Source organism: Exserohilum turcica, assembly GCF_000359705.1.
Source record: "Exserohilum turcica Et28A unplaced genomic scaffold SETTUscaffold_4, whole genome shotgun sequence".
NCBI lineage: Eukaryota > Fungi > Ascomycota > Dothideomycetes > Pleosporales > Pleosporaceae > Exserohilum > Exserohilum turcicum.
The window spans coordinates 212211-238087 of record NW_007360247.1 but is presented as its reverse complement, the minus strand read 5'-3'; the positions used below and the strand labels follow the sequence as shown (position 1 = coordinate 238087).

The window sequence follows — 25877 nt, the reverse complement described above, 5'->3', positions numbered from 1 at the left end:
GGCCGACAGATGTAACTGGGGGTTGGGCTGGGCGCGTGCGTACAAGACAGTGGCGGGTCATGCTACCACTTCTCTGTATGATGGTGGCGCAGGAAGTTTAACACCAGAACAGGAAGATTGAAGCGAGAACAAAAGGACGGGTCATGCAGTGCGACGGCCGCCGGTAATGCCGGGCCGCATGTTAGTTTTGACGTCTGGGGACCAAGGGGTGTTGGGGGAGGGGGGGGCCATGGGAGGAAGCGGCGCATTCAGAGGCCAGACACACGGCACACGAGGATGCAAAATTGGTGGAGTGGATGAGGAGGATGAAGGGCCTGACTCGCCAGATAGAGCAGACGGAGCGTGGAGTCGAGGCACGACGTTGGAGAGGCCTCCAACTGCTCTCATGGTCAGAGCGCATGAAGGGCCGTATGCGACTTTGACAACGTCAGCGGCAGTGGAGCAATGAAACAAGGGATCCGTAACAGAAGTTCTTTGCAGTTTGTGCATGTGATGGACGGCTACTGTGGGATTGCCCGTGGCTGTGCACGGGAAGATGCACGGGATGATTATACTTGGTGCAATGTGGATTTACGACGCACTTCTCTCACACGTGGGGCCAGCATGTGGCCGCAGAAGGCTAGTGATGGTCCATGTGTGTATGTGCCTCTGGTTACGAATGTGTGTAACTTGGGTCGTGTGGATGCCGCCCAACATGACTCCTGCATGCCTTGTTACAGGCTGGCGGTGAGTCAGCCAGTGAAAGCATGTCTATGTGTCTATCTATCTATGTACACACGTAAGTAGTCGACATGGGCGCAGCACGTCTGCTTTGGGACGGATCTCCGGCCAGGCTCACGCTGATCCTGTCTCGAGCAGACGCTAATCTTTGAGATAAAAGCGCCATGGTAGCCATTCATCTTGCAGCAATGGTGTGCCGATTGCAGTGCGCAACACTGGGCCAAACCTTTTGTTCCCCCCTCCTCCCCGAAACGCTATGCAGCTGTCGAGTGGGATTGCCAGACGCTTTGACTGAGCGTTTAAAAGGAGTAGACGGAGCATTTGTCGCATCCAGCAGGAGACGGCCGCAGCAGGCGTGCGCAGAGGTGGGCGGTGCGTGAAGATGGAGAGTTGGAGTCGGCCCAGACAGGCCTAGCGCCATGCAGGGATCATGCGCCGCCCTGACAGCAGCAGCAGCACATGAAAGTCGGAGGCACGACTACACCCACGTCCCGCCCACCAAAGCACCACGGACACGCTCGTGATACACGGCACTCTAGTACGCTGCAATGGACAACCTTGGCAAAATCTCGGCGTTCGGAAAGAACATCTCGTAAGTCCATGCCGACCCCCGCCGCCGCCGCCGAGTAGGAGGCCAGCGTCGTGTCGGAACCCTCAGGCTGACATGGCTGCCACAGCGCTTCCTTCACCCCCTGGGCTGCCAGGACGTCGCAGTATGTCAAGGAGACGGTCGGCAATGTCGAGGACAAGGTGCGCAGTCTCCCCCGCGCAGCGCCTCGTCCAAATGACGGGCGCCACGAGAGCGGGCGCCGTTAACACCTGTCCGCACAGACTCAACTCCCGCCCGACTATATTGAGCTCGAGAAGCGAGTCGATGCGCTGAAAAAGGTGCACACGACTATGCTGCAGGTCACGTACGCCACGCCGCCTCCCCCGTAGGTGCCCGCCATCTGACCGTCTAGCTCGCAATACTCCAACGAAGCATACGACTACCCAGCCAACATCCGCGAGTCCTTCAACGACCTCGGCCGCACCGTCTCGGAGAAGGTCAACCTCCTCTCCAACGCCACGTCGCCTGCCGAAGCCCAGGCCGCCCTCACTGCCCCGCCCTCCGCAAAGCCCCAGCCCAAGACGTTCAGCCATGCCGTTGCCCGCGCCGCCCTCAATGCCTCGCACATGCTCACCTCGGAGCAAACATCTTCCGGCGAAGACCCGCTCGCTACGGCCCTCGAAAAGTACGCCATTGCCAGCGAGAAGGTCGGCGAGGCCCGTCTGGCACAAGATGCGCAGATCCAGAGCCGCTTCCTGGCCGGCTGGAGTACCACGTTGAACACCAACATCCAGTTTGCCACGCGCGCCCGCAAGGCGGTTGAAAATGCAAGGCTGAGCCTCGATGCAACAAAGGCCACGGCCAGGGGCCCGTCTTTCTCGCTGCCCGGTCAGCCCGCCAAGAAGGATAACCTGGACGACGACCTGAGCGAGGAGGCAAGGGCCAAGATTGAGCAGGCCGAGGACGAGTTTGTTGGCCAGACCGAGGAGGCTGTTGGTGTCATGAAGAATGTGCGTTGGAGACGCCCTCTGCCAAAATCCATATACTAACGGTTCGCTAGGTTCTGGACACTCCCGAGCCCCTCCGCAACCTCGCTGACCTCATTGCCGCCCAACTCGAATACCACAAGAAGGCATACGAGATTCTGTCGGAGCTGGCTCCCGTTGTGGAACAACTGCAGGTTGAACAGGAGGTGCGTAGACATCAGTCGTCTGACTTTTAGGCAGTGGCACGAGGACCTCAACTGATGTGTTGCGGTGATAGGCTAGCTACCGCAGGGCTCGCGAGGAGTTGTAGATGGACTCTGGCGCAGAGACGCAGACAGCAGGAAAGGGTGGACATGAGCGTTAGTTGTGAGCTACTTGAGGAACGAACCAACACACGATTTTGATGGGTGCCTAGATATTGGCTACATGACATGCGTTGTACTTTTGTAGGTCAACTTTGTTTTAGACGAGTTTGGTTGTTAGTTGCGAGTAGTTTGGAACTGGTTGAATTCATTCTATTTTTCCAGACTGAATGTCAATTGTATACTTTGTGGAATGCCGAGCTGTTAGGATCAAGTCTGTGATTCTGATACACTCTCGTAAAGAGTTTATCTTTTGACAAGTTACTAGACTTGCTCGTCCTCTGTGTTGGGAAAGCTGCTGCGTTAGTAATACTTTTGATGTAGGTGAGTTGTAGAGTGGGTTCAACGCCGAAGCACCAAGTTGACTAGGTGCATGACGCAGAGTGCTTGGTATAGCACTTAGACTGCTGTCTTTGCTAGATACTACATATACGATGCAAATTCCTCACTCTATATCCTTGAAATGCCCGTATAAAAATTGCACAACGACCTTACTCGTTCGCATGCTTCATATCGTCGTTCATGCCACGCATCCATGCATGCATGCATTCATTCATTTATTCATTCAAAAACCCCACTCTCATCCCTAAACCTCGCCGCCTGCCCCCTCGCAAACTCGGCCATCTTCTCCCTCTCTTCCCTTTTCTTCTTCCCATCCTCTCCATCCTCCTCCTCCTCCTCCTCCTCCTCATAATCATCAGCAGCTATGTACTTGCGCATCACCTCGTCCACATACTCGCCCGGCACCCCGCATCCAAGCGCATCGTGGATCCCGCGGTTCATGCGGTACACGTATTCGTCGCGCGGCGTCGACGGCGCGGTGCGCACGCGGTCGATGTAGACGAGCAGGCGCTTGTTGGTTTCAGAGGGCGGCTGCGAAGTGTCGATTTTAGTGCCGGGTTCGCGCGAAGTGGCGGCCCAGAAGGAGCAGGGTAGGTATTCTTTTGTGTAGGCGATGGGCACGCCTTCGTTGATGTCGAGCCGTGCTTCGTCGCTGGGCGTGAGTGAGTAGACGAGGCCGTAGACGCTGGTTTTGTAGCGTGATGAGCCGGATGTCGCGGTGTCGGGACATGGAGCTGAGACGACGTTGGCGTAGCCCCGGTCGTTGATTAGCCATGTGTAGTGTGGGAGGAGGGCGATGCCGAGGTACTGCGAGTCGGGGCATCGCGTGGCCATTTGGTGCAGCCAGAGGTTGGAGCCGTAGCCAAAGTAGAGAGTTAGTGGGGGAGAGGTCGGAGAAGAGGTGTCGGCTTCTGCCATTTTTGAGGCAGGCGATGATGATGATGATGATGCTGCTGCTGCTGTGTAGGCCCTCGAGATGCGTGGTGTTGATAAGACGGACTCCTTCTCTTCTACTTTATCTCCACGAGTGATGTCTAGTTGTTTTGTTTGTTTTATGAGTGGTTTTTACGTGTGAACGTATCAGGTTTGTTTTGAGTGAATTTGACGTGGCACTATGGTGGATTTTGCGATCCAACAGTTTCTTCTTCTCTTTTATACGTTTTATGGGTGATTTCAATGTGCTGACGTAGCGGGTTTGTTTGGAGTGAATATGACGTGATAATGCAGTGGATTTCGTGATCCAATGTCTCCTTCTTCTTCTCTTCTACAATAGTTGAACTGTGGGATAGGGCCTCCCAGAGCAGAATCAGGGGTTCCTCTCTCGTTTATATGGTATGTGGTTGGAGATGGTTGGACTGAGCGGTTCTCTTGCACGGCAATCAATGTGGTGACCCCCTCTTAAACCATTTACATCCAAAGACCGCTTCTCAGTGTTTCAGAACGGGTATACTCGTAGATTGCTTCTTTTCTCGGCAGACTACAGGTTGGAAGACGTTCTCTGCTCTACAACAACCGACACTTGGGCTCAAAGCGGGGAGAACTGAAGAGCTTTCCATTAGCTGCGGACACGTGCTGATTCATCCAAGACGGGTGTACCGTAGTCAGCCCAACCCAGTCGACATATACCCTAGTACTATGAGGCGGACGCTGTGACAAGGCGATGGTATGTCGAATTGATGCGGCACGTGTAGTTGGGAGTTTGAGTGAACAAGTCAGCAGGCCAATCGGCATTGAGGGATTATATCACGCTCGCGTCTGCGACCACATTCGGGAAGAGACGCGAGATAGAGAAGCAAAAGTCATCGGTCTGGCTGCGAAGAGTATATATCCACTGTGGCTGTCGCCTTGCTTTGCGCGTGCAGCCTCCAGTCCAGCCGCGTTATCTCAGGAACGGCGCCCCCGTTCTGAGTTTTTGCTCGTCCCATCTTCCCGACTCGCCATACCTACTTCGACTTTCCCACGCCCGCGCCCCCGCCATGCCATACTCACATCACAGCCACTCGGGCCAGTTCTGCGGCCATGCCACCAACACGCTCGAAGAGGTCATCCAGACGGCGATCGCCAAACGCTTCCAGACGTTTTGCCTAACAGAGCACATGCCCAGGCCGCTCGAAGACTTCTATCCCAATGAGGCTGAGAAATACACGCCCCAGAGCCTCGTGGACCTGTTCGAAAACTTCCTTGCCGAGGCGCACCGGCTGAGAGACGTGTACGCGGGCCAGATCCAGCTGCTGATTGGCTTTGAAACTGAATATATCCGCCCGTCGACTCTTGGGCTCATCCGGGGCATCCTGGACAAGCACACGTTTGACTTCTTCATGGGCTCGGTCCACCATGTCCACACGGTGCCCATTGACTACGACCGCCCAACGTACGAGCAGGCCAGGGAAAAGGCGGGCGGAACCGACGAGAGGCTGTTTGAGGACTATTTCGATCTGCAGTACGAGATGCTACAGGAGCTGCGGCCGCTAGTTGTTGGCCATCTCGATCTCATTCGCCTGCTCAGCGATCACCGCGACGATGGCTTCAAAGACATGGGCGGCGTCTGGCAGAGAATACAGCGCAACCTGGAATTTATTGCTTCATATGGCGGTCTGCTCGAGTTGAACTCGGCCGGGCTGCGCAAAGGTTTGGCCGAGCCCTATCCGTGCTTGCCCATCTGTCAAGTCAGTCACACCGCCATGTGCCCGAGCCGCGGTCTTCCCCCATGCCTCCCCCCGCCCCAGAGATACTGACTTGTGTCCGTAGATGTTTCTTCGCATGGGAGGCGGTTTCGTCATGTCTGACGACAGCCATGGAGTCGACCAGGTAGGCACAAACTATGGGCGACTGCTGGCCTTTGTGAAGAAGGCAGGGATAGACCGCATCTATTACGTTGACGGGGCCGGTGAGCCCAAGGACAGTCGCTTTCCCAACGCGGGCGTTTCCAGCATTGCTTTGGCCGACCTGGAGCAGCTCCCGTTTTGGGCGGCTGTGGATTGAAATTGGCCTCGCCGTGGCTTCGAAACCCTCGTGCTCAGGTTAGCTGGGGGGCGTGTTGGTTTAATACGCCACTGACGAACTCTCCGCTGAACGTTTGCTCGGATCCGACAACCGGTGCAATCGTAGCGTCGAGCCTTCAACGGTGCTCGAGAGGGATTTTCTTTGATTACACAGGGCGCTCGCCGCGTCCCATTGGATGCCAGATAAAACACCAAATGTCCGCTGATATGGCGGGTCTGCAAATAGAAGCCAAGGCAGAGACGACGAACGAGATTAAGCTCGAGTGCTGACCACGTGCCCTTTTTTTTATCGCGATGCTGCACTCCATATGCGTGGGGGTGATCATGTCTCCACGACTCAGGCGCCCTCTGCAAGCGTATCTCCACGCAGCCAATACCACGGGCAGAAGGCTTCCCAGACCGCGTCGTTGGGCTCCCGGCTCAGCGCACAGGGCTCGAGATCGTCTTGACCAAAGGTTAGACGGTGGGCTGGAGAGCACTGCGCTGAGGGCACGGGCAGAAAGACCACGTGTAATGCCATGGGATTTGCCCTCTAGTCGAGCGCCACCCCTGTGCCGCCCTCGGGTTTTTTGTTCAGGGGAGGATAAGGTGAATTTCGCGTTTGCCGCGAGAAGCACGGTAGCCCGAAAGCTCCGCATTTGGCTGTTTCTCAACGCTACAGGCAAAGAAAAAACCACACACACACAATTGTTCCCCGGGTGGGTCTAGCTGCTCGACGGCAATCGGATGCCCTGCCGCCTCCACCGTGATTGGCAAGCTATCCTGGGCTTGGAAGCTGAGGAATGACTAGTAGCTTTGTGTGGCTTTTCCCCCTTGGCCTCGCAACCAGAAGATGGGGATTTTCTTTTGTGTCTGGCAGGGCGGGATTGGACGGTGGATTCAATGCATGCCCGGCAGCCCATTGTGTGGCGCCGAACCTTCCCAGCCAGAGAGAGCAAGACAGAGAGAGAAAAAGAGAGAAAGAGGTGGATTCATCCATTAGTGGGGGCGCGTATTCGACCGGCTCTACGTGATGCAGCCAGCGTCCCGTGAAGGACCGAACGTTGCTTTTGGCAAACGGTCCTGCATTTTCCCTACATTGTCAACCTTGTCCAGTCTGAATCTCCACGACCGCCCATTGCCAACTCGGGACGAGGATAACCGAATCAGAGCACATGTGTCCAACGTCTCTGACCATGGCGTATGCGCCGTCGTAGTATAGCTTATTCGACAGGCCCGAGCCTTACTCACGGCGCCCAGGAGCGCTTTTCCGTTTTGCTCGTGTCGTGCAACTTTCGACCAAGACGACGACGACGACGACGTACATAGACGCCCCCCCGCGGCGTATTTGCGCTTTCTGTTCCCCCATGCATGTTTAAGGTTTTCCGGCAGCGCCGTGCATCCATCGTGGCCAAGGGCTGCTGGTTCGTCATGACAGTCACCGCGCTTCGCCGCCTTGCCAAAGTGCCCCCCAAGCGCCCCGCGGCTCTTTGGCCCGTCATGCTTCCTTTTTTTGCTGCTTCTCCACCTCAGTTGCTGACATGCACTTACTCCTATTGCTGGTTCCCACCACGGTCTAAAACGAAACCCCATGGCTATAAAATTTGTTTGAAAAAAATAAAAATAACAATGAGCCAGCCCCCCATGCCCTCGACTACTACGCAAACAGCGGTGCTGGACACTGCCCTGTTGCTGCTCGGTAGTCGCGGGAAAGCTCAGAACGGGTACTACCTTTGTCCATGTTATAGGTGGAGCCCCAATCGCGTGTCAGCTAGGATCTTGCAGATGACGAACGGAGCCAGAGGGCTAGACCAACCTTACTTCTGACATCCAAAACGGCCTGAGCGTCGGGTAGGATTCCCCGAGCGACGGGCAAGTTCTGATGGCGGCTGTGGTTCGTAGCCCACAATTCCCTTGGAGCCAAAGATGTGGAACGGATGCGTATGCGAGGGAGGGGGGCTAAAGGGATATGCTGGACGCATCGGAGCACCGCAATCTATCACATAGCTTTTGCAGCAAACACCCCGGGCTGGCTTTTTTTTTCTGGTCAACGCAAAGACCACAGAAGCCTAAGCTTCTGCCACAGCATACTCCCCCGGGAGCCTCTTGCTCAAAGCACCACGCCTTGCGGCCGCTATTAAAACCTAGGGTTCTTCCACCTCCTGACGTACCCCCCCCCATTTTTGCAACCCTCCCACCTACCTTTCCACCACAACCCTCCCACGCTAGTCGTCTTGACCTGTACATACATACATACATACATACATACATACTTATCCCTTTTAACACAACACACCACAACCACAACACCTCCTTTTCCACCATGGGCGTCGAGAAGACTGTTGCAAGACCGGGCAATGGCACAGACTTCCCCAAGAAGAATGACGAGATTTGTGTCGAGTACACAGGTACCATGACCAGCACTCACCGACAACGGCAAAATCTGACTCAAGCTACAGGATGGCTATATGACGATGAGGCACCAGACAACAAAGGAACACAGTGAGTCGAGCAGACAATGCCTATGCTTGGGCGTACATGTAGATGGCCCTGCTAACCAAACGCCAGATTCGACACATCCTTGGGTCGAGGCGACCTCACAACACCCATCGGTGCAGGCCGGGTCATCCGAGGTATGCCTCCTACAACGCCATCCTCCACGTGTGCATGTTGACTGATGCCAATGCGCAGGCTGGGACGAGGGGATCCTAGGATCCGATGAGATTCCCCCCATGTCGTTGGGCGAGATAGCCACTCTGACAATAACATCGTACGTGGTCATGCCGACTTTACGAGGTCGTAATTGCATACCATTTACTAACATTACCCGCGGCACAGTGACTATGCGTATGGCTCTCGGTAAGTTTCTATCAGCGGTTCTCATGCCTTCACGATGCCGAATGCCGTCGGCAATGGATGCTCGGACGAATATCACAACGGCAAAAAACAAACGGGCGGCCTGGACCCATGACCAGAACATCAGTCGATGCATGCCACGACAATTTGGCTCCGGACCAGATTCAACATTGGATATTTGCATCTCGCGCCTATACCGCTGCAGCCGCCAGTCCGCAGCCTTGAGCGGTTTTTTCCGAGGCCTCGGAATGTTATGGAAACGATGTGACCTGATCGCTGACCATTCTGAACACAGTGGCTTTCCCGGGCACATCCCCGCCAACGCGAAATTGATCTTGTAAGTACTTCGGCCTCTTGAATCGTCCTCGGGAAAAGAGTCATACTACGTGTAACACGCGTAGTGAGAATCTGCGTTGTTCGCTTGACCAGCGCACAGCTCACCTCCCGTCCCTTCACCCCATGTCAGCCATGGCGGACGAAGACTGCCAACATCGAATCAGAAAGACTGACGAAATGACAGTGACGTTGAACTAAAGGCCATCAACGTGGTGACACAGCAGCTTAACTGCCGGATTATGCGTGAGCCGCCTCTACCGCCGCCCAACAGGATAATCGTGTCCCGAGTCGTGGGAACCAGACTTCGGTATGCCGACGTGAGACGTAACCCAGACTCGGTAAGGCTTGTCCAGTGAGATTCTACATGGCGGAATGTCGGTGTGCGGCAGTGATAGAATCCTGCCGGGCGCCTTAGGCTTCAGCCGAAAGATGGCATTGCATGCCAAAGACGACGTCAGGTCGGGGCCTGGTACATACATACACACCCACACACACACACACACACCGTTCAGACCGAGTCCCTGCATCTTCCCACATGTATGTGACGCATGTGAGGCTTTGCCGTCTATGGCTAATTGTTTTTCATGCTTCGGACGAGATATCAAAAACAGTCTTAGCTTTCATCTAAGTCGCGGGTATTTCGAGCAACGAAGCTGCGTGCAGAGAACCATACCCACATATTGTGCCCTAACATGTTACCCCCGACGCCAGAATAAACGCTAAAAGGAGATACAGAGAGAGAGAGAGAGAGAGAGAGAGAGATACCACCCACAAACGAACTGAGAGAGAAAATAGAGTAATAAAAAAAGGTATCCTAACCCGTTACGCAAGAGTAATACAAAACTCTCTCATCAGAGCTCGGAGTTTTGGATCACTGAGCCGGCCATTGTTGCAAAGTCGGTAATACATGCAAGTAGCCCATGTATGCATGCATGGCCCTCCATCTCAAACCGAATCCTCATGAATAGGGAACTTTTTATGGCTCACGAGACCCCCCCGTCCTCTCTAAGCCCATTTGGCGGCCAAGCAGACATCCGGGACATGTTTTGGTCAAAGGCCGCATACAAGTAAAATAAGATTAAAAAAATTTGGCCGTGATTGCCGCAGAAAGCGCCGCAAAACTTCGTTGCACACGAAGCACATGATCTAAGGATATTTGGGGGGAGAGGTCCAACCCAACACTAAAACAAAAAAGAAAGGTCGGTTCAAAAGGGTGGTTGGAATGGTGCGAACGGCCGGCTGGGGTGAGTAGACGGACAGAGTCGGCTAGTTTAACGGGGGTATATGTCGAACGGAGTGTCAAGAGGGCGAGGGAGACGGCGGCGGCGGCGGCGGTGGCGGCGGCGCAACAAGGGGGGTTTCAGGAAAGGAGGCCAACAATCTATTCCCCTTTCCTCGGATCCTCCTGCCTTGGCCTAGGGAGATTCGACTAACGCGGATCCTAGACAATTCGAGAAACACCGGTGCCTTGTACCCTGGAGCGAACAGCCGTTCAGTTAGCGGTTGGTGGAGAAAACCACCAAAGGATTTTTGGCTTTCAGAAAAACAAAAACAAAAGGCGCGGGGGTCGATCTGGACTGCTCATAGAAACTCACTCAGAATCGCATTTTGTGACGGATAACGCGATATGGTGTCGCAAGGCCATGACAAGCAGCCACGTCAGATGTTGTGTACATACATGGCTCTCTGACAATCAACACCATGATCGGTCTCGAAAACCGCCGCTGACCTATCACACGCCCGCAGAACGGGCGCACCAGACGACCGAGATGGGTCAGAAGCCGATATCATTGGTTGATTCCAAGACAAGCGCTATCAGAAAATAAAACCACGCGGGATACAGAGGTGGCTTTCAAAAGTTCTTGCTAAGGCGCGGATCCATCGGACCGAATTCTCGTGATAACGTTTCCATTATTTACTTAGCGTGCAAGAAATAATGCCTAATATAGTTAGTGTATTACTGTAAGTGTATACTTTAGTAGCTATTATTCTCTCCAAACTTCCATTTTAAGGGCTTTTAGTTGAGAATATAGTATAATTCTTAGTCTTCGGCTATATTTTCGGTGGTAACCAAGGAACCCCTGTCAGCAAGAACTTTTGAAAGCCACCTCTGTACACCCCAAGTCACCACTTTTTTTTTGGTTGCCCACCACCCTCGGTTACGGGCCGTGGCCGCTCCCATCCACACTTGGCTATTCCCGCCGGGACCGGGAATCGGTACGGCTCTCTAGTTCTTACGTGCCTCCTGGTAGTCGAGTGGGCAGGGCAGGGCCAAGAAAATGTACAGGGTGTAAAACACGTCTAGAAGCGGCATATGATGATGAAGAGGGCAGCAACCGTCTCTCGGGCGTATGTATGCAAGCTGCACAAATCATAAAAGCCTAGAACACTTCCATTCAGGCGCCCATGTACTTCTGTCTTCATGTGGATAGGATCTCCACTGGGGCCGAATAGTGGGTAAAGACGACGACACAAGAAAAACATGCCCAGTAGTTTTACGTACATTGTCCCCTCCCCCCCCTCCTCCTCCTCCTCCTCCTCCTCCTCCACCACCACCACCACCCACCGGGGCCACCACCTCGAATCTAGAAAATGTGGGACTTGGAAGGTGTAACCCTTGTCTTCTGCAAATAGATTTGACGAGGGATAGGCGTCCGTCGTGTGTGTACAAATGCAGTCATCTGTCCTTTCTCCAGCGTGTTTCCTTCGCCGGAACCTTAAAAAAATCGCAGAACGGTGGTATTGTGGTGCAGCTAAAGTGGAGCAAATGCAATGTGGCATGCAATTGCGCGCATGCCAGACGACAAAGCGAGAAAGAGACAGAGAGGGTGAGAGGTGGAGAAGAAGAGGAAGAGGGAAAAAAGTCCGCGGCGCATGTCAGGATCACGGTACAAGAACACCCATGTCGAGGGGACTTGTTTACTTTTCCCAACCGAACCCGAAGTTCGCATGTGGATAGCTGTCCGAGCCGCGCAAGACTACACACCCGTTAACTCGATGGCCATGGCCGCGCTTACACGCCCCCCATATCTGCCCCTCATACCAGCCGCCCCCCCCCCCCCACCATCCGCAAGCCTGTATACTGGGCCCGATTGCACGGCTCCAGGTACGTGTCGGCGCATTGAACGGTGAAACCACGCTGCATTTGCATGTACGCATGCGACGCCGACGAGGCCCAAAAACACAACCAATAAAGCACAAAGTCGCGCCGGGACGCGCTACCACCTGTTGGTCTCCGAGTGAACAGGCAGATTGGGCAGCAACGAAGCAGGAGATAGAGCGCTCTTGTTCGGCCGTTTGAGAGGGGATTACAAATGCACGTTGTTGTCGATGCGGGCTGGATTGCTGCAAAGTCGCATGATCACGACGGTGGCTGGAGCTGCAAGGTAAAAATCCCGATGGGCTATGCATGCATATGTGCATGTATGGAGACGCATGCAGAAAGAGAGAAAGACAAGTTAGCCAGCAAGCGCAGTAAGTAGTAAGACCCAGTGTGACCATGTAGGCCAGACCCCCCCCCCCCCGGCGACGTCACCGTTTCCTGTCAAGACCCTGAAAGTCTGGTATGTACATGACTTTTTTTTCTCTCTCTCCACGGCAGTTCCGGAACCGTCAAGGACCGGTCAGCGACTTTAGGGCCATGCTAAAGATGGGCCCTCGCACAACTCCATCTTGGCGCCGGAATCAGGTGGGGGTGAAATCCTCCTCGGGATCTGGTCCATGTGCCTTGGCCCATATGGAGAGCTTTATGAGCGGGCAATCGCGGATGTATCGATCGATCGGCAGTGTCCTGACTCACACGGCCATCATAGATGTGATATCTGGAATCATGGTCTTTTGGCAAACAGGTCCTCGGAGAGAAACCATGCAGGTTGTGAGATACCTCGTCATACACTCGGTAGTTCTTTGTGATTCAGAGTCTTTTGGAAACGGTGCGCCGCCGCTGATGACTGACTGAATCTATTAAGCGCGTCTCACGCGGTTGCCGGTATCAATTTGGAGAGCATCTCAGCCTCGTTGTGCTTGTGTCGGACTTGGCATTGTACGCGTCTCAGCATGACATGCTAGCATTTAGAGTAGAGATCTAATCCTTGTGGTGTCTCTCATCCGAGGCTCCCGGGTCTAGAAAGGTTACTATGGCCCGCAGATCGTACTACCCGACGCTTCTATGGCCGGCGAGACTGTTGTGATGTGTTTCTCCTACATCCGCATATGGAACTCAGCGCGCACGCATAGTCGATATGAAGAATACGGTAGCGTATACGGTGCATGAGTGGCATCCAAAGACAGAACGTCGCCGAGCAAAGCAGGTACAAGCGGTCTAGAGACGCGTCAGCGACAGATTGGGTGTGATATTTCAACCGGCGGGTAACGCTGTTGTCTGGATTCTGGCAGACGCGGATATGGCGGTTGCTGACGGCTGCACTTGATGGGCGCCACTCCCAACAGCAGCAAGGCAAGTGTTCCAAGTCCAAACCATTGCAGAAGGTCGAAATCCTCTTCTGGATGAGGGGTTTATGAGATGGCTGCCGGGGGTTGCATTCGTGTATCCAGTGAACACTCAATAGGCATGACACCATCTCATCGTCCCACTGGCGTAGTCTCATCAACTAACTTCGGGCTGTGTGGGCATGTGTTTCTGTTACTGTTGGCTTATATGTGACTCATTTGTGTTGAATACCGGGAATCCACCCGAGGATCTGGAACAATTCGACAGTCATACAGTGCTCAGACGCTCTCGGCAATCGACAGAAATGGGCAGTGCTCGGTAACTTCTGAAAAGTGTTAGTCCGTATCAATGTCAGAACGAGGGGAACATGCAACCAATTCTCATATAAAAACTCGTCCTGCCGTTAGATTTTGTCCAAGGCACGATGTACCACCAAGCAGTATGCAACAGTAAACCTGTGCTTCTTGATCTTCTCCAAGACACCTGTCGTTAATTGTCGGCCGAGTGGTTTTCATTTAGGTACTGTAATGATATTTTGTTACACCTGAGTTTTCAAGCGTCAATCCAGCTGGATGCCCTTTGGTGGTCGATGAAGGCTTGGGGTGCTGATTCCTCATATGGATGTCGCCGAGCATGAAAAGCAACCATACGGCCCCTATGTCCACCTATACTCAGCCTGTATAATCCAATGTACCTTGGCTTCACCAGAGGAAAGTCTTGATGGTTGTGTTCCAGGAAAATTGATGTTGCACGACTGTTTGAGGGTGCTGTGGAACGTCGCTTTGAATGGTTGGGCAAAACACGTTGCTGCCCAGGACATGGCCACTAGCTCTGTCGGTACCATGCTGCTTTTGTATAAGGTACTTCGTATGAGGTTAGCGGTCAGAAGTACGTGGTGAAACACGTCATGCTTGAGACAGTGAACACGACTGTACACTGCGTACTTGCGGAGTTGGACCGGACGGTGGCATCGCCACCCCCTAGATAGAGGATGGACGTGTGCAGCTCTTCATGACGCGTCTCGAAGATAAGGCAGTTTGACCATAATTTCAGATTTCTGGGGTTTGGTCATTTTTAGCACGAGCGGATGCGGGACGCTCCACGGGGACGGGCTCGTGTCCTGAGGCTGTACAATTATGCTGTGCACAATGTCGGCCGAACCAGAGGCCAGCGCAAACTCGGGTATGGTCGTAGACGGCTGGGTCCATTGAGAAGGCAGACAAGGTTTGAGGGACAGGGTCAGTCAGTTGAAGCTGGGCGCGGAGACTCGGCGTAGATGGGAGACCAGCGTAGCCGTGGTCACGTGGGCGTCGAAAGCGCCCGCCAAGAGGAGCAGCTGAGCCTTGCCCACGACAACAAAAAACATTCGTGTGTTTTGCCATGCGAAGCCAACGATTGCACGAAAATGGTCGCCAATGGCGGCGCTCATCAACCAACCAGCCTGCCACACGCAAGCCACGGATATTCGGCTCGCGAATGAGTCGTATCGCTCAGATAGCTCCGTCAAGGTCCCACGACGACACCTGTCGCACGCTCCACGGCGCCACACTCGCCGCCAAAACGATATTGACAGTCGGCAGCGCGCCTACAGGACTCGCCGGCGATCAGTTGAGACTATGTTGATTTCACGCTGGGCCTATTCATGGCGGGCGGTCTCCGGTTGGTGGCGGTGGGAAATTAAATGTGGGATACTTGCGCCCAGGCGGCATGGCCAAAACTACGGGGTCCCGCAGCAGCATTGCGACAACGACCGGGGGCTCAACTCGTGCCTATCGCGGCGGCGACACGCTGGTGTTGTGGGTGTGTCGGTGTACATATACCTACCGCTCCAGCTGCGGAGAGAGCAGCATCGCCGGCATGGGGCTGATGGGTCGACGCCGCCGCCCACAGACGCCCACAGACGCATGACAGGTGCTGGTGCAGCGCCTCTGGTGCACACCGCCTTGTCACTGGTGCTGGGCGTGTGTCCGCCTGATGGATAGCGGCGCTCTGGGAGATCAATATGATCAAGCCTTGCTGAACCCCTTTTCAAGCTTCGCGCGCGGCGGGTGAATGTTCGCTTAAGGCAATAGTTTAGACTCGCCAAGCGGGCTCATCTCGGGTATGTCGCCAACTTCAACTGGATCCAAAACGCTCTCGACTTGGGACGGGCGAGTCTGGGGGGGCGGAGCGGCATGTGTCGCCATGGTGTTCTGTCGACTGGGCGCCGGGCGGTGCATACATGGATATCCGCATCTGGGGGAGCATGGCATGTCAGACGAGACGAAGCTGCAGTGCGGTCCCAGCCGGCGACTTCTGCAGCCAGTGCAGGCCAACCAAGGAAAAAAAAACGACGTCGATCGGCTTTATCCCTGCCCCAATTTCATCTGCCATTTGTGGCTTACCCGATGGGACCTGACTGGAGTTGCAGCGGCTCACATAGCAGCATGCCCTGACGATCTTATACGGCGCAGGTCCGATTGGGCCGTCCCTTTGCCATCTTGGGGCAGAATCCGTCTGTTCACGGCCAGGATGCTGTTCCGTGCCTGTCCTCCGGCCTAGCCACGCGTTTGGCACTGTCCAAACAAGCCCACGCCATGGTGATGATTAGTCCCATGCCGGGTGGCTTGTATGTGGGCCTGGGTTACCAGCTTAATAACTCGCGCATCCCCCAGGCCCGAAACTCTTTCTCCCTTACCGCGCGCATTCAGGACCTCACCACCCGCACCCACGTTCATTTGCTGAATAGCTCCACTCGTTTAGGTGTTCAGCACACATTCCCTTCGCTCGACAGCTTCGAGGCCTGACCCTAATTGTCCAGTGTTCCACCGGTCTAGCTCGCCACGATGCAGCTTACTACCTTTCTTGGCGCAACCTCCGCCCTCGTCGCATCCGCCTCGGCAACGGCGAGAAATGCCGTCGCCCTGAATGACGCGTGCGATCTGAGCATCCCTCACGCTCGCGTCATCAACCGCTGCGAATACGATGTTTATCTGTGGTCCGTCTTCAAGGGTGACGGCTGTCCTGAAGACCAGATGGTGGTGCTCAAGACGGGCGAGAGTTATGCCGAGAACTACCAGAACTTCACCCAGAACAACGTCGGTATCTCGATCAAGATTTCCAAGACGAACCAGTGCAAGGATGGCTCCCTCACTCAGCTCGAGTACTACCGCGCGTGGGACAACCCGCAGCCGCAGTTCCGATACAACTACCTCGACGTTTCCTACGTCGACTGTGAGCAAAAAGACTGCCCGACCAGACAGGACGGTTACTACCTCGTTGCCGGTAACCAGCAGGGCGCTGCCAATGCAGCTGGAAGAGCTGGAAGAAGAGCTGGAAGAAGAGCTGGAAGAAGAGCTGGAAGAAGAGCTGGAAGAAGAGCTGGAAGAAGAGCTGGAAGAAGAGCTGGGAGAAGAGCTGGGAGAAGAGCTGGAAGAAGAGCTGGAAGAAGAGCTGGAAGAAGAGCTGGAAGAAGAGCTGGAAGAAGAGCTGGAAGGGGGGCTGGGAGGAGAGCTTGGAGCGGGCTTGGGCTTGGACGGGGCAGGCGACGAGGAGCCATCACCATTAGGCGCCTCGCTACCACACATGTAAAAGTCCATGCTCGCGTTGAGCTCGCACGTCTTGGTCTGAACGTCGTCTGGAAGAACGTAGGACATGCTGTCGCAAGAAGCCATGTCGGAGCACGAGAGGATCGGGCACCAAGTGTTGGCAGCAGATGCCCCAGCTCTTCTCCAAGCCCTTCGCCTATCCCCTCGCAGCCACAAGCTTCTCCTTCGCCTTCGCCTTCGCCTTCGCCTTCGCCTTCGCCTTCGCCTTCGCCTTCGCCTTCGCCTTCTTCCAGTCCCGCGGGCGACAAGGACGCTTACGCCGCCAATGTTCCTGCATCCTCGCCGTCGCCTTCGCCGTCGCCAACTCCCTCTCCATCGCCCTCCGACATACTCATCAAGACCGAGATCGTTTACGTTACCCAGTACGTCAACGCTAAGAGGCATGCTCACGACCACGTTCGCCGTCACCAGGCCTTCAACGCATAAGTCGGAGTTGGCACGCATCCATTTCGGCATTGGAAGTCACCAACAAGCAGGGAAAAAACACGAGGAGCCAATCTAAGTCACATTGTACGACTTTTTAATTCTGGAACACCTATTTTGCGATATACCCGGGGGAGCAAAAGAGAGAGAGAGAGGAGATATTGGGAAGAGAAGACGAGAGAAGGCTTAAATTCGAAGTTCAGGTAATGACAGAGGTAGTCAGCGTCGCAGGCCCAATCCATTCCTTTCCTTGCAATAATTGGTTTTTATTTGTCACTCCTTTTTTTTCCCGCTCGGCGCGCGCTTCTGTCATATTATCTGGATTTATTTTCTTTTTGTATCTGGCTTGTACTCGCTATCGCCTGTCGGCTTCCACACTCTTCGACCAGAGATACTTTCAAAGGGAGGGGGAATTGCGCCATTGTTTTTTGTTGGACAGACCAATTTTGTTTCAGCAGCAGCAGCAGCAGCATTATTAGCAGCACCGCGCTTTTTTCTTGGTCGCCCATACTTAACTTATTCAATTCTCACGAAGTAACGATCGAAACAATCACCTTTCGGGTTCTGGCCCTCAATTTTTTTCGCCCTGGGCTAGCAGGATAGATAGTCTCGTTTCACCCATTTTTTCGCTTCGTTACGGGGTTGACTCCTTGCTCTCTTTTTGGGTGCGGGCTTTTTTTTTCAAGGGGTTACTTGGAGAGGAAACACTGATTTACTATGTAGCTGATTTTACTATGTATTTTCTATGTATCCTCGGAATCTATTCGCTCACTATATAATATTTACCCGTCTTACTCTGACCTCGTCTGCGTGTTCTTTGATTCGCGAGAAGTGACCTCTTTTTTTTAAAAAAAAGAAAAATGGGGTGCCCAGGAATTTGACAACAAAGCAGCTTGCCCGAGGGACAGGCTATTTTTTTTTCCTTTCCCTTGGTTTCATCACATGGCCTGCTCCCAGTCTGTTTCGCAATAGGATATATAGCCGCTCGAATTGTGAGACGAGCTGAATGAATGCCTGAGACGCCAGGTACGTACCTGCGTCCCTGTTCATGCGGTCGTCGGGCATGCTGAACTTTAAAGATAGAGAGAGCGCCCATGTAGCTGCAGGCGCGCTGATCGGGCTGCCGATCCGGTTGCGAACCAGCTGATGCTGATCAGCTTAGGGATCATCAGTGATTAGCGAACATATCCGAGGTCGCAGAAGCTCTGTCTCTGTCTCTGTCGCTGAACCAGAAGCTTTCAGATGGGTGCATGAGCCCTCACGTGCTTTTCCCTGCAACAAATAGCCGCCAGGGCTGATGGTGATGCACCATGGGTTCAGTGCGCTAGCCAGATGCAGGCCGCGCAAGCACACGCACCTTGATCTGGTGCCAATGGTTGGAGAAGCCTGTTTGAGGTCGCAGTTCGCGTCTCATCTTCACGAGCCTGTAATGTTCTGCGTGCTGCCTTGCACGTCGCTGTGGCGCTGGCCTCGGTCGGTGCGCGGCTTTGCACGAGTGGGCAGCCTGCTCAGGGGTTTCAGATGGCAGCACCATGGAACAAGGATGGTTACTTGGAAGCCGTCGCCGTTGGACGTTGCAAGCATCGGGGGCACTTTGATATTGTATAGTAAGTATGCGTCTCCCGTCTGCCACAGCCGGCTGTCGGGTTCCGTCCACGTCCAGAACATGGCTGACAATTTCCCCCACAGTTTTTTGCTCCATGGTCATGGTCAAGCTGCCCACACAACCACAACCACAACCCAGCATTAACCGCTTCGAGTATAACCGCGCAAGAGGACACGCAACGGCCTGTTGCCTCATCGTGCAGCCGTTCAATAGTCTCAGGTTCCAGATTTATTGCGACGGGGGCAAAAAGCTGGCCTTGGTCCACCGCGATTGTCGTCATGGCCGCCAGCTCCACCACACTCGGCCTCAGCGCGAGAAGGCTTCCACTTCCACTTGGACTTGGTTCGCCCGGTTGTGCATATCTGCCGATACGCATCCAGTGCATTATCCATGTGGATGCGCATGCACGTCAACGCTGGGTCCCACTCGCCTCCCGCTGGCGGTCCGGAACCTTCGGCCGCTTGTGCCGCCGCTGTTGAACTCTAGATATTGCTGCGGCGAGGCGGGCCTCAGGACATGCTGCATGTGCATGTGCATGTGCATGTGCATGTGCGGCCTGGATCAGCGCGTACAAGAAAGCTTGGCCTTGGGAGTTTGGCTCAACAACTACCAGTGCTGCACATGGCTCTTGTCAGTGAATATGCTCCATTTTATCCATCATACGATGCTTGCCTAATAAGACTGAGGTGAGCCATTGCACTCTGTTGAAATTGGAGCGCTGACTCGACAAGAGTTAAATCGTCGTTTGGGCCTGTGGTCTGCATGGCAGCCAAACAATTCCTGCAGCCCATGATTGGCTGAGTGGCTCGTCGTTGTGTGCAAATATGGCCAATTTGACTGCTTATTGGGCGAACAGATGAAAATGGCCGGCAGGGAACAAGCGCAGCGCGCCTATGGTTCGATGGCGGTACAGGTAATGGTAAGGATATAACGCCGTAATGATGACAGTGGTTTCATCTTGTCAGCCTCGCGAGCAGGCAAAAGTGGGTCGCTCAAAAGGACTCGTAGCGACGGCGACGCAAGCAGAACGCATGCGGTTACCTCTAATCTACGTACGTAGTAGTAGATGGAAGAAGCACTCCTATGATGACGAAGCAGACTCTCACATCAAGTCTTCTTTCTCATTGAGTAATTCATTTCCCAACGATACCTCCTTTTGCATCATGAATATAGTCACGTGTTCTGGTGCGTGCCCTGTCCAGCGCCTAACTCTCCTGCGCCACTGACCATGGATACCCCACAAACTTGGCAGTCCATATAGTTAAGCATTTTGAACCCTCTGCTGCCCTTGGTCACTGCTATGGCCAGCTTCTGCACAACTCTCGGCAACCTACTTATAATAATAGTCGTCGCGAGCAAGGACAATTGTGCCGGCCATCCGTGCTCTGCCCCGTATCGTTGAGCTCGGTGCTTCTGTGCACACTGATAGCCGCATCGTGAGTATAGAAAACGCACGTGTGGTTCCGTACAAGCCTCGTACTAACTCGATCGGCCTTAGAATACCGTGTCCCCGTGGAAGATGACCGGTCCGTTTGCACATATAGTTCACTGCTGACTGAGGGATTTTCCCGCTTTGCTTATCTCCACCCAAGCGGTGCACAGCCACAGACAATGTCGGCCTGTTATTCGTACTTTTCTAGAAGAACCAACCGGCGATCCGTCGGAAGATTTTATGTCTTGGTATTGCTTTTGAATACTTCTCTCCAGGTATAATCGGCTCCATGTCCATATCGACATGCGTTTGGGTTCTACAAACATAGTGCATCAGGATGAGGCCAATTATTTCCCATGTCATGTCCGTCTTGTCAAGTTATGAAGGCCCATGGGGGATGCATAGTAAGGGCGTTCGAGGTCCAGTTGGCTGCTAGTATTAGTACCTGCGAAAAATAACCAAGACAGGTATTATTTCATATTGTGAATATTATCCTTGAGTCATTGCATCGATATGTCATAGAAACTGGATGCTAAATGTACGTGGCAAGAGAATTCAGTGTCGCTCGAGGTATGCAGAAATCATATTCAGCATGATCCTGGAATAGATAACTTTAACGTTGAGCTGCCTCACAAATGACTCATTGGAGGAATGCACACACTATAGCAGTAGTAATCGTCAAATTGTCATGAGCCAGAGACTCAAGCTATCAACATTTGAGGACTACAATGCTCAAACCCAAATTGAGTCACTGCCGTCAAAATGGCATATCCAGAAGATTGCCTTGAGCAGCATCATCGGAAAAGCATAGACACAATCAGAAAGTCAGAATAAACCAACTTTTCCTTGACAAGACTGACGTTTCCCATGAGCAGCACGTCCCAAGAATCAAGTCTTCCCACGACTCGTTCCCATGAACCTCCAATACCAATACCAATACTCTCCCGAAAGAAAAAAAAACATCATTAATCACTCACACATGAAAGAGAGATGTAGAGATCATGCCGATATCCGAGCCCACAACATGCACAGACCCCACCAGTCCCGACGGACCCTGGATCTGCATCTTCAACACCAAGTTTGCCAGCCCCCCCGACCTCAGCACCGCCCATGGCACGGATCCCCGCACTTGTACAACCTAGGGGGGGGGAGGGATTCCCAACTAAAAAGCACCTGCGACATGGCCAAAGCTGTCCCACAAATATTCTATCAATAGTACTACTACTTCCGAAGACGATGCGGTGGCTGTGGCCGTGGCTGTGGAGCAACAAAAAGGCACCGGGAACCGTGCCAATGCGATTCTGAAATGACGATCGTCACGACATTGCACCACGCACCTTTGATACGAAATCGCGCCGAGAGGCGAGTACTTGGTGCTAGTCCGGGCGTTGAGGAAAGCTGTTTGAAAAGAACGGAATGGAATGGACAGTACCTATGTGACACGCGGGAGTGATTAGTGAAATGTTTGTTTTAGCCATGTACGCTGCGACAGTGACATTTCCGGATTGCGTTTGAAGCGATGTCAAAATATCAAGTCTAGTTCAGCTTGGCAGCGTAGACATGGGGTTGGGGGTGGGGAATTAGAGTGAACAAGTCCGTCAAAGTATATGTGACATACATAGGAAACAACGTCTTGGCCGTTATACCGGATTGTTATTCACGTCTTGCGACGCAAGTTCAACCATGGAATATATGTAACACCAAGGTCTAATCCAAAATCCTCCATCTAAGCTCGTTACGAACTAATTAGATTGTGGAGGGACCGCGGAACATGGCATGATACATATACACTTAAGCGAGATACTTTGATACAAATTCACACGTTCAACTCTCATGCCATGGTAATCATGATTGAAAACATAGCTGGAGCTTTCTAAATCGCATACCTACTACCTACATTCATGGTACGAGAATCCATATTGCAGCGACGATCGAAAATCTTCAACTTGCAGTTTGAAAGGAGAAGTCAGGCAGATATACCCAATCCAAGCCAAGATCAACCTATGCATCAAGAATACAGTTCCTTTCCGAAGCACAGCCATGTTTTGCAGTATTAGAAAAATAGCGAGTATTCTCAGATACAGACCTGTTGAGCATGCTGTGCTGTGTGAAATTTCCTTTGCCATGAGCAGCCTAGTGCAAAGTAAAAAGAAGAGACGAGGGACAGCTAGTAATCCAAGTCCATGCACGAATACCACAAGTACCTTGTCTCCGTGCTCTCGCCCTCGAACCAAGTATTTATGTATCCCCCCCCCCTCCTCGTCTTCCACCACATCAATTCCAGAGTACTTCATGCGTGACCAATAATATGCGCACTTCACACAGGACTGTAGTATAAAACGCCTATTCCTGGTTATATACGCATGTGCAGATTGAAAATGTAACTGTAACAAGTACTACTATTTCACTTATCTGCAGGCATCCAAACCCGCTTACTTCATTGAAAGATGAAAAAAGTGGGATATGCGGTAAAAAGAAGGAAGGTGTGTAGAGAGAAAAAAAGAAAAAAGAAAAGAAAAGAAAAGAAAAGGGAAATGAAGATGATTTTCATGTCTCTAACCCCTCAATCCTAGACTCTTTCTTTACGTGGAGTATTACTCCTCTCCTGTACTCTCCATCCCCACTATGTACCATGTCACCATATTCAATTCCTCTGAACGTGATTTCAAAACACACCAACACAGCACACTTGACGACGCACAACGGACCAAAATATTAAGAAACACAACGAAATTTAACCCTCCCGCCCAAGAATATATTCGTAAAAACAAGTCGAGTACTACTTAGCAGCCTACAGCATACATATATGGGGGAATATCCTAATCACAAAAAAAAAGCCAAAAACCCAATAAATTGTTGAACAAAAGCGAATGGGATATCAACTAAAAGAAAAATTTCATGGAAGAACGAGACGCGGATGGCCCTGACCACCACGCTTTCCTATATGGGCACCCAAATACCAACTCTTATCCTTCATACTTCTCTTCTGGCTCGGAGACTCTGCTCTCTCCGTCTCATCTGTCTCCAGAATCTGGCTGTTGCGGCCCCGTGTCTGCAGCTGACTGGATATATGCACTCGGTGCGGGAGGCGCCACATACTCACACTGCTACTACCACTGTCCCCTCCGCTGGCAGAGCGCAGATCAGGTATGCTATCGCGATGTATCTTTGATTTCTTCTTCTTCTTTGGCTGTGGAGTGGAATGATTGGAAAAGTGTAGAGATGAAAAGGCCGAAATGGGCACGTGGAATGAATGGCGGGATGTTGGGGATGGTTTCGGATTGGCGCGCTTGGGTAGCAAAGGCACCGAAGGGGCAGATATCGAGTGTTGGTGTCGTTGTTCTCGTAGTTGCCCAACACGTGACTGCGGGACTAGATGGGGTGAGAAGGAGGCAAGGATCCAGGGAGGCGGGGACATGCGATTGCTCTCGTCCCTCGGGCTTTCCGAATCCAGGCTCGCAGGCGTAAACGGGTGTGTAGTACTAAAGTATAGCTCGCGGGTTATAGGCCCAGGGGGCGTGACTGGAGACGTGGGTGGACATCGCAGCTGCCAATCCCCATGTAGATCATCGGTACCTTGTATGGGGAGAGTAATGCCGCTGCTGCTATCGCTGTTGCTGGGGACGGAAGAATATGCGACGGAATCCGAGCAGGATTCGCGCGTATGGGGAGCGGGGTCGGAGCACAGAGTCGAGGATATGTCGCGGAATGTGCGTGATGGGCCTAGACTCCGGGCACGCGGACGCTTGGGATTGCGTTCAGGGATTGGCGGCTGGGGTTTCGTTGGCCCCGAAGAAGAGGGGGTTTGGGGTTGGGGAACTTTTGCGGGGGGTGTGACAGGGCGAAGAGCGGGATGGATGTCGATGAGATCTTCGAATGGAGCCAATGCTTTGTTGCGGAATTGCGGGTGCTCGGATGAAAACGGGACTGGAGACGGATGTGTTGGCGCTCTACGGCGTACTCTCAAAGGTGGAGTTACCGGCATATCTCCATCTGCTGATTCTACACTTGGAATCCTGGCTGGTGCCGTCGGATCCAGCGATGTCATTGAGGAGGTGGTGCGCAGCGGGCGTGACTTGCTTGGTGTTTGAAGCGATGCAGGAGGTAGTAGGGCCAGTGAATCATCGGCTGGCTGTGCTTCTACTGTCGAATCTGGGATGAACTTTTCTTTTGCACGCAGCCATTCTGGTGTTATCGACTCTCCCCTTACCCAGTCATCTGGGTTCAGCGCTTGAGAATCCGCAATAGCAGGAACCTTTTCAAGCGCTTCGTGGAGTGCTTCCGGGTCAACCGGTTCGTCGCTTAGACGGTTTATACGGGCCTTTTGTCGCTCAGAAACCTCCCGAGAGATATGCCTAGAATGGGAACCCTTGGATGACAGTGTAGATATATCCGAGAGTTCAGGTGCGCTGTCCAGTTCAGCAATTACTACAAACTGCCCCTCTGGTGCCGGCTTCACGTGACAGTTCTGTGGCGCCATACTCGCAAGTGGATTGGCATTCGAATAAAGCACAGCTTCATCCATAATGTCGCGAATCAGGAATGCCGACGACTTTGCATCCCACTCTGAAATTTTCTTGGCAACCCACGGGTTTTCTGTGCACCGTAGCTTGGAAAAGTACGCGCTGCACGCCTGGGCATTGGAAAGCGGCTGGCCATAGTCGAGCAGGTCCTCCAGTACCGTCATAAACTCGATGTTGAAGTCCTCGAGGCTCGCAAACTGATCCAGGTGCAGATTCAAGAAGTGGCAAAACGCATGGTGGTAGCCCTCAAACTCAAACACAAGAAACCGTTCGTCCAGTGCTTCCAGTATCTGCTTTGCCGTGTATTTCGTTGGAGGAAGCGGTTGGCCAACGTCGAACAAATCCTCCATTACTTCCTCGGCCAGGGAGAGGAAAATGTCAAGCTTGACCTCGCGGTCCTGCCGCATCCACGCTCGGCGCTCGCCCAGCAGAGTGGGCTGCGGGTCGTTGATCTCTTCTTCGCATGAAGCTGAAGCCGACCGTTCCTTGGGCATGGGCATGGGACAGGCGCCATTACAGTATTTCCAAGTATCCTTTTGAGCCAGAGCAAACCTGACGCTGCGTTTCCAGCGCGAATATTCCGATCCCGTGGCGTCCAGAGCGAGAAGCGGGACGCCGGGCAGGCGTGGCGAAGTCGGTGGTTGCATGGCTAGTCGGGGAGCATGCACGGCAAGACGAAGGAAGCAAGAGGGCTCGGGAGCGGGAAAGCAGAGCTTACAAGAA

At 53.2% G+C, this 25877-nt stretch overlaps 6 protein-coding genes across 6 annotated transcripts; 4 read left to right on the top strand and 2 right to left on the bottom strand.

The window, feature by feature from the left end:
* The first annotated feature begins 1209 nt into the window (after positions 1-1209).
* SETTUDRAFT_164169 (uncharacterized protein) lies at positions 1210-2778 on the top strand. The gene is made up of 6 exons (XM_008030037.1): positions 1210-1312; positions 1398-1470; positions 1552-1634; positions 1683-2280; positions 2331-2462; positions 2534-2778. Exons 1-6 carry the CDS (start codon positions 1269-1271, stop codon positions 2564-2566), a joined length of 963 nt encoding a protein of 320 aa, XP_008028228.1. The 5' UTR covers positions 1210-1268; the 3' UTR covers positions 2567-2778.
* Positions 2779-3179: 401 nt separating this feature from the next.
* On the bottom strand, positions 3180-3878 carry SETTUDRAFT_92754 (uncharacterized protein; the record flags this gene model as incomplete). The annotated part of the gene is made up of 1 exon (XM_008030036.1): positions 3180-3878. The coding sequence occupies one exon, from the start codon at positions 3876-3878 to the stop codon at positions 3180-3182; it is 699 nt and encodes a 232-aa protein (XP_008028227.1).
* An 854-nt stretch (positions 3879-4732) lies between these two features.
* On the top strand, positions 4733-6201 carry SETTUDRAFT_164164 (uncharacterized protein). Its single transcript, XM_008030035.1, has 2 exons — positions 4733-5626; positions 5709-6201. The coding sequence occupies exons 1-2, from the start codon at positions 4937-4939 to the stop codon at positions 5940-5942; spliced, it is 924 nt and encodes a 307-aa protein (XP_008028226.1). The 5' UTR covers positions 4733-4936; the 3' UTR covers positions 5943-6201.
* A 2063-nt stretch (positions 6202-8264) lies between these two features.
* On the top strand, positions 8265-9489 carry SETTUDRAFT_92552 (uncharacterized protein; the record flags this gene model as incomplete). The annotated part of the gene is made up of 7 exons (XM_008030034.1): positions 8265-8349; positions 8401-8443; positions 8510-8574; positions 8633-8711; positions 8780-8800; positions 9093-9134; positions 9318-9489. The coding sequence occupies 7 exons, from the start codon at positions 8265-8267 to the stop codon at positions 9487-9489; spliced, it is 507 nt and encodes a 168-aa protein (XP_008028225.1).
* Positions 9490-16408: 6919 nt separating this feature from the next.
* SETTUDRAFT_155082 (uncharacterized protein) lies at positions 16409-17596 on the top strand (the record flags this gene model as incomplete). Its single annotated transcript, XM_008030033.1, has 2 exons — positions 16409-16847; positions 17157-17596. The coding sequence occupies 2 exons, from the start codon at positions 16409-16411 to the stop codon at positions 17594-17596; spliced, it is 879 nt and encodes a 292-aa protein (XP_008028224.1).
* A 7488-nt stretch (positions 17597-25084) lies between these two features.
* Positions 25085-25801, bottom strand: SETTUDRAFT_79397 (uncharacterized protein; the record flags this gene model as incomplete). Its single annotated transcript, XM_008030007.1, has 1 exon — positions 25085-25801. A coding segment is annotated over one exon (717 nt), but the record flags the coding sequence as incomplete, so codon positions are not given.
* Between the last annotated feature and the right edge of the window lie 76 nt (positions 25802-25877).

Bases quoted from the DNA above. Each gene is read 5' to 3' on its own strand.
- SETTUDRAFT_164169 (XM_008030037.1), top strand. From the start codon at position 1,269: ATGGACAACCTTGGCAAAATCTCGGCGTTCGGAAAGAACATCTC. The intron at 1,471-1,551 runs GTGCGCAGTCTC...CTGTCCGCACAG, and splicing joins TCGGCAATGTCGAGGACAAG to ACTCAACTCCCGCCCGACTA. The intron at 2,281-2,330 runs GTGCGTTGGAGA...ACGGTTCGCTAG, and splicing joins CTGTTGGTGTCATGAAGAAT to GTTCTGGACACTCCCGAGCC.
- SETTUDRAFT_164164 (XM_008030035.1), top strand. From the start codon at position 4,937: ATGCCATACTCACATCACAGCCACTCGGGCCAGTTCTGCGGCCATGCC. The intron at 5,627-5,708 runs GTCAGTCACACC...TTGTGTCCGTAG, and splicing joins CGTGCTTGCCCATCTGTCAA to ATGTTTCTTCGCATGGGAGG.